The sequence below is a fragment of the Macadamia integrifolia genome, chromosome 13 (assembly GCF_013358625.1).
Source record: "Macadamia integrifolia cultivar HAES 741 chromosome 13, SCU_Mint_v3, whole genome shotgun sequence".
Classification (NCBI taxonomy): Eukaryota; Viridiplantae; Streptophyta; class Magnoliopsida; order Proteales; family Proteaceae; genus Macadamia; species Macadamia integrifolia.
The window spans coordinates 6,246,421-6,254,263 of NC_056569.1; the positions used below are offsets into that span (position 1 = coordinate 6,246,421).

Here is a 7,843-nt window from a genome sequence, read left to right on the forward strand (position 1 = left end):
GGGGTTCAATTCTAATTCAACCCTGATCAGGGCTTAGTGATTATGCAATTTTGAGTTCTCTCTCCCCAACTCTGATTTTATACAACACACAGATAAACCTCAAAAACCTCCTCACTTCACTCAGAAGATTAGGTACAACGACACTAAACTGAGATGAATTCTACTCACAGATATTCATAAATCCAACAGGTACCCAAATAATCATATTATTCAAATAATTAGAATTCATCATAGAAATCCAATAATATAGTAGTAAAAACGAAGAAGACAGAGTTTCACTTCAACAAATAACTCAAACCCAATATGAACAAAAAGAAGAATCATCCGCACATATTACACTCCTTGATGTCGTCGTTTGTGTGCTTATACACGCAATCTTGCTCTCGACACTCTCCATACATTCGGAAGAATCGACAAACAGGCATCCGTGATTTATCGTACTGGTGTAGGAACCCACAGGCATCACCCTTCATACAGAGGCTCCTGAGCCAGTGCCGACATACTGTCTGCCGGTAGCTTCGCCGTCCAGCGGGACCTCCAGGGATCGTATCTCCGGCAACCGGAGCAGGGGCGGGGTTTCCAGGAACGGCAGCAGAGGAGTCAGTTGGGATCAAGGGGACAGAAGCAGAGGGATTGGCGGAGCCGTTTTCGAGGCCGCCTTCGAAGTCGAAGCTGAGGACTCCTTCGGGGTCCTCCATTGGCAAATTCTTGATTAGGGTTCCTGAAAACTCTAGTTCAGAGGTTCCACGACCATGATAGCGATCCTGATAGCGTGAGAGACGACAGAGACGAAGAGAGGAAGATGGAGAAAGGAAGAGAGAACCTGATACAAAGACTATAGCAGTCTCTACTCTCTACTCTGCCCAGTCGGTTCAGGCCGATTAGGGATCGGGTTTAATCGGTCTCGCATATTTGAATACCATGCACTGTGTCGTTACTCATTTGAGTAATTATTTCTAATGTGTGAGATATGAACATAATTATATTCGATTTGTAATATATTTAGTTGAAATTTTAACAAGGATATATTGGATTTTTTAATTTTTTTTTGTAACGACATGCCAGACTTTACCTACAAAAATTTGCTGATATAAATTCATCACAACTTACAAAAGTTCTATGTCGAGTAAAACTGAAGAAAAATTATTAGAATTCTAGGCAATCTTGGTGTAAAGTTCATTCCATTAGTCTCATTTTAATTTAGGAAAAAAGAACGTTGCCATGTTATATGGTGCCTGCACTCAAATACAAGAATTGTCCACCATGAAATGAAAAATTCCACCTTTTTTGGATGCCCTGCATGCGCTCTGATTGGCCCATATTATTGTAAACTCCACGTAGTTTGGCAACGATCCCCCTCCTTTAATTTAATTTCAAAACATCTAATTACAAATATAGGAAAAACTTACCCACACTAACAAACAAATATGGGAAAAACTTCTTTACGCTAGCAAAGTGCAATTTTCCTCTCATATAGATTCTTTTAATTATTTTCTTTCTCCTACCTTGAACATGTAAGTCCCATGTGAATGATACCATTGTCAAGACAATCATCAGTGTGACATGCAAATTTCTTTCCACACTAGTAGTGTAAAAAACCCTCACCCTACATATATAAATAACATATTACGTAGAACTTTCTGCCTATGTAGAGCATAATTTCTATCAGGCTGCATCGCCTCTACACCAGTGTGTGGGCCAATGCCAATGGAAGAGCACACAAGCATTGAAGGAGATGGACATAGTAGTTATGTATTTGCCCTATATGAGAGGGTGTAATAAGGAGTGCTGCCGGGCAGCGTTCTTGTTCCCCAATCGAAATTATCCCAAATTCCCATTGAAGGTAAATTCTTGTTGTAAGAAAGTTAAATGTGAGTTTACAAAATATCACTAGATACTGGATTCCCTTACCCCACCATTTAGCTAACCTTCAATACAAGGGGCAAAAAGGTATTTTCTGTGATCATCTTCTTCTTCTTCCTTGGTTCTCCATCATCCTCCACCTCTACTTTAGATCTCATTCAAGCAAAGATACCAGTATAGTGACTCACTTGGATCAATGGAAACAAAGGAATGCCTCTTGTAACTTTAACCACAGCAACATGTGTGGGTATAGTGTATAACAAAAGTACTTTCCAATCATTGAAAGATGGAGAAGTGGAGAGCAGTTACTTAGCCCTTTCTTTCCCAAGCAACACATGCATCCTTATAGTGTGCAATGAGGGGATCATGATCTCCATCAATGTCCTTGATTGAGGAGAGAAGAGAATGATGGGATGAGGGAGAGGAGAAGGGGGCATAAAAGTGGGTGGCCTCCTCTCTCCCATGCCCTACTTGTTGGACTAATTTTAATCAATATTTTTTATTTTCCAACTCTAGTTACTAAGTTGGATAAAAATCCAAACATATAGTAAATATTATTCTCTCCTAAGATTATGAAGAATCTAAATGATGTGATCCCATTGGTATAATCTACCAAAGATACTTATCTAGAAAGTATCATTAATTTTCAATTAATATATTTACTAATAAGTACATCTCTAAGTAAATATAACTCTTATATTTCTGAAGAAAATGTTAATTACGTTTATATCTCTCTACTTATATCATGTAACAGAACTTAAGACATGGAAATATTAGTCACCACCCTAATGTGTCGTAATTTCATGCATAAGGAATCTAAATCGCCAATTGGGCCAATAAAATGTTTCCAAAATATTTATTAAATAAATATTAATTGTAATTAATATATTTCCTTCTGTAAAATCTTTACAAAATGTTCCATCGGATCCAGATTTCATTCAATCATATACATAGATTACACTTTGATATGCTCTCTCAAAGAAGTGGATTCCTTGCCAAAGATCATTAATTTTCATTCACAATCAAATATTATAAATCCAATGCACTAATATATAGTTAGGAAGAGATCAACCATTAGTAAGCCAAAACTTGTAATACCTTAACAACAATGATAAGAACATCTTATGTTAGGGGACCAGTTACAACCTACAAATGAGAATCTTTTTCCACAAACATTTGAGAGTAGTCCATTCAATATTTTCATGTGATCTAGTTCAATTTACACGCAAATATACACTTACATAGTCACGTTTGTGTCTTAGAATCAACATCTTGAGAGTACACAATGCGATGATTTATAGAACATAATATCTTCGGCAAAAAATTCATGAGATCGAGAGATCCCTACATTTGTTGAAAAAAAAAAAAAAAAAAAAACTAATGGACCCTTCTTCCACTTTTTTATGAATAAGTCTAGATGGAACTTTTATTGTTAATCTTAACATATATGCTGAATTGGGATCTCCCTAGCAAATCCCAACCTTCTCTGTTAAAATGACCAACTATACTACTATTCAACAAAGTAGGGAATTTTATAGTAGAAATGCACCGGTGGATCCTTTCAATGAACCTTTCAAGAAAACCTATGTAATGTATGAAAAATTCAAGAAATCCCAACTCGAAGAGATTCAGCGGAGGCAAATAAGTCATTATTTATTTATTATGTTAAGATTGTCACTCCCATTATGAAATCTATGGATTGCACATCTAGCTGTACCATGTGAAAAAGGACATGACAATTATAATCATTGAATAGCTAGGGAATGGTCTAAATTGGACATGTCAATGTCCACATTCAAATTAAATGACATTCTCTACTATGTATTAGACCATTTCTTTCGTATTTCCTTTTATCTTTCCATTCTTTTCGATGAATTTCATTTTTCCATTGAACTTCTGAACCTTTATTTTGCCGCTTGACCATCTTTTTTGCAGGAACTTAGGCATGTGATGAAGGAACCTTAGGTTCAAGTTCAGCCTAATATTACTTACCTCACATAGTAAATAATTATTCATCCATAATTAATGGATATACTGTATGAGAACATCAAAAAAAGATTAAGAAAACAACCATACCTACTCTACTTTGATTCAAAAGGCGGCAAACATCCTTATTTGTTGATCAATTATTGGATGCAATGATCAAAGAAGCCCACTTCTCATCAAAATCTAGTCCTACCATATATTAAAATTGTTGTCTGACTGCATGTATACGCTAGTACATCTTGTGTTTATTTCTCTCCTCCCTGAATGAGAGGCACATATATCCTTTCATAAGAAAAAGGAGGTTTAGATTCTAACATATACCACACAGTTGAATAGAAAACTCAATGCCATATTATTACTATAATGGACCACACCGTGGATATGGAATAAATTTTCACATCAAGCCAATGGGAGTATGAGAGAGACACTACAAGATTTATGTATAAGAATGCACATGATCATGGAGGAGAGAGAATGTGAAAGAGATAGGCTAGACAGCTAATACTGTTGTTGTGACCCTCATTTCACTTACTATTATTATCAACATCCTAATTATTTATTGTTAAGTGGAGCAAATCTCTCCTTCAGATTGCATCATGGTCCTCTCACTTTAAAATAAAACACATCTGCCTCAAAAGTCAATGGCAACGTGTGTGTGCGGCATAGTTTGTCCTGTCTACATTCAACTTACCAAATCACTTAATACTGTTTCAGAGTTTTGAGGGTTCTAGCTATAAAGATAGGCAAGAGAAGAGATCAATTGCCCACTTTCCCTACAAAGCAAAGGAAGATCTCAACCTTTCCCTTGCTCTTTTAGTTTATTGAGAGACAAGATGGCATCATCTCTTTCTTCCTCTTTCTTCACTCTAATCTTACTTCTCATGGTAAGCCTAGTTGAGGAAATCACTTGTTTCTTTGTTTCTCTCACCCACATAAGGGTTGAGAACTCATATTTTGTTTACTATCTTCCTTTACCTATTTTACTTATGCCCATAAGATAGTTTCTTTCTTTTGCTTTATCTATGCATGTGAAGATATCTTATTGTTTGGATGATCCAGAAAGAATTTCACTGATCCCTTTTTCCATTTATGGATGCAGTTTGTTAGCAGCACACTCTCTTCAAGAACATACAGGAAGGGTGAGAGAGGAAAGGTTGATGGTACTAAAGAAGATTTGGGTGGTCATCTTCATGAAAAATTGGCAGAGGCACATATACATGAATCTCATTCATCTCATTCATCTACACCACACATGGATCATATGATGATGAAGGATCTTGCAGTTAAGATCTTCTTCTCAACAAATGATTTTAAGTTAGGGAAGAAGATGCCATTGTATTTTCCTAGTGCAAGAGATCATCCTTCTCATCCTACTTCTCATTTCTTGTCTAGAGAAGAAGCTGATTCTATTCCCTTTTCATCAACCAAACTCTCTGACCTTCTTCAAATCTTCTCTATCTCTAAAGGATCTCCACAAGCAGAAGCCATAGAAAAGACACTAAGAGAGTGTGAAACCAAAGCTGTTGAAGGGGAGACTAAATTTTGTGCCACATCCTTAGAATCCATGCTTGATTTTGTTCACAACATCCTTGCATCTTCATCTTCCTTCAATGCCATGAATACCAAAATCTATAGATATTCATCGCAAGTTGCAGTTCTACAGAACTATACAATAGATAAAGTACCCATTGAGATATGGGTTCCAAAGCAGGTGGGGTGTCACCCCTTGTCCTACCCTTATGCAGTTTTCTATTGCCACCAGACAACTAATACCAAGCTTTACAAGGTTTCTCTGATGGGAGAATTATCTGGAGAAAAGGTGGAAGCTGTTGCAGTCTGTCATATGGAAACTTCTAGTTGGAACCCTAATCATGTCTCCTTTAAGGTCCTTGGGATCAAACCTGGAGATGGGCCTGTCTGTCATTTCTTCCCTGAGGGTCATCTTGTTTGGATACCTTCCAATTTGATTGTCACTTAGCCACAGCAAGCTAGGAACTACAAGATGTGGCTTCAAGATTCAGAACAAGATTGTCACTCGTGTGTACTTGGGTGTGTGTTTTGGGGCGGCAGGTTATTGGGTGAGAGGCAGCCTTTCCCTTGTAATATTATCAATAAATAAAAAAAAACAGTATGTCATGCCCAAATGGTCCATGTTTTGTACATATAAGGACAGATATAGATAGAGATGACTCTATGTTTCCATTGCTATAAAAAATTAATAAATTTTTTTCTTTAATTTATGAAACAGTGGCCTATAGTTGGAATCTTTGAATTGGTTACTTCATTATCCATGCGGGTTGAGTAATATGACAATATTTTTCAACAATATATATATATATATATATGTGTGTGTGTGTGTGTGTGTTTGGCATTTGCAACCATTGGATACCTATGTCTGCACTAATCATGTATCGAGTTTTACATTCATATTTAATTACATAGGGAGAAGGCGGGTCTCGATGCAACGGTAAGGTTGCTTCGTTGTGACCTAGTGGTTGCGGTTCTGAATTGGGAAACAGTATCTACGCAAAGTGGGGTAAGATTGCATATATCATGACCTTCCCTAGACCCTGCAGCGGCAGGAGCCTCTTACAATAGGTATACCATTTTTATTCATTTATATATGAGTGCATCTTACCATTTATAGATCGAGTAGGTGAACTAATAAGTTGTAATTTTACCTTTTTGTCTTGTCTTATTCCAGAAATTACTGTAAACAGTATTTAATGTAAGGGTAATCCTATCATTTCACATGTAAAATACATTATATAACTTTCAACTTTTGAATATATAACCTTTTTTACTCTGACATTAAATAACTTATAGAAAAAAAAAAAAATTCAAAGTGCAACCTTAATGTAACTAACCTTTGGTTACAACAAGATTTTTCAATTATATATATGCCCTCATATATTGGCATCTTCACTTAGTCTAGAACTTCCATCTGTTACAGTTTATTTATTTAGTTATTTTTAAAACTTGTTCAACTTTGGGCTCTTGGTTCAATGATCCCTAATTACTTAAATAAGATTGTTGACTCCTAAGTTTTTGTTTTTGGCTCATATAATTAACTAGTTACTCTTGTATTTGATTTAAAAATAACTAGTTACTCTTGTATTTGATTTAAAAATTTAGTGTTACATGTTATTTATTATTATTATTATTATTTTGAGAAATTTAATTATGTTATATTATTATAAGTAGATAAGGTTCAACACAATAAGATAATAATATAAGAGAATCTCTATCCTTCTACCTCATTGAGAGGTGGTGAGGGGATATTAACAAAGGACTCTGATTATAAGAATGGTGATGAAATCATTATTTATTTCACAGACATGTGGCATACTATGAATCATATATCAAAAATTTAATTAGATAAATTAATGAGTTTTGAACATAACAATCCACATGGATAGATGGTTTGGTCTATCTTACCATTGGAAAGTAAGGAATCTTTTTTATCAATTGTAAATTTTCTAGTCCATCTTAAAATAAATATAACCCATATTCATTAAATGAAACTTTATATATTCTTTTTCTGAAACCATTTTTTATATTATATTCAAAGAAACTTTTATTATCACACATATTATGTTTAGTTACTTGAAGAGTTTGTGTACGCTATGCAGTAGTATTGACAATAATGTTCGATGATCTAAAAATTAATTTATTTTTAGATATTACGAAGTTTAATTTGATTGAAAATCAACCGATGAGGTAGATGATGATATGAACAACTATTCACAAAAATTTATAAGCGATTGAAATATATATATATATATATATATATATATGATAGTGATAGAAACCCGCCCCAATTTCTTTTTGTTTTAAATGTCATAATTCTACCTTACCTAATCATCTCAACTCCAAGAGGGTTAAAAATATACAATCAGTTTGAAGTTGACTTTAGGCACTCAAAACTACAGATTATGATGAAAAATTTAGATTGTGAATCATGGCAATCCCATTAAAAAAATACAAGGTTTCT

At 34.8% G+C, this 7,843-nt stretch overlaps 2 protein-coding genes across 2 annotated transcripts in view; one reads left to right on the plus strand and one right to left on the minus strand.

The window, feature by feature from the left end:
* Nucleotides 1–931, minus strand: part of LOC122058952 (30-kDa cleavage and polyadenylation specificity factor 30-like) — a 6,605-nt gene extending 5,674 nt beyond the window's left edge. The window contains exon 1 of the mRNA XM_042621667.1: nucleotides 331–931. Coding sequence (XP_042477601.1) covers nucleotides 331–698 — 368 coding nt within the window. The 5' untranslated portion in view covers nucleotides 699–931. The remainder of the gene's footprint in view (nucleotides 1–330) is intronic.
* A 3,664-nt stretch (nucleotides 932–4,595) lies between these two features.
* LOC122058635 (BURP domain-containing protein BNM2C) lies at nucleotides 4,596–6,094 on the plus strand. The gene is made up of 2 exons (XM_042621272.1): nucleotides 4,596–4,733; nucleotides 4,949–6,094. The coding sequence occupies exons 1-2, from the start codon at nucleotides 4,683–4,685 to the stop codon at nucleotides 5,825–5,827; spliced, it is 930 nt and encodes a 309-aa protein (XP_042477206.1). The 5' UTR covers nucleotides 4,596–4,682; the 3' UTR covers nucleotides 5,828–6,094.
* Nucleotides 6,095–7,843: the final 1,749 nt, after the last annotated feature.

Bases quoted from the DNA above. Each gene is read 5' to 3' on its own strand.
- LOC122058635 (XM_042621272.1), top strand. From the start codon at position 4,683: ATGGCATCATCTCTTTCTTCCTCTTTCTTCACTCTAATCTTACTTCTC. The intron at 4,734-4,948 runs GTAAGCCTAGTT...TTATGGATGCAG, and splicing joins CTCTAATCTTACTTCTCATG to TTTGTTAGCAGCACACTCTC.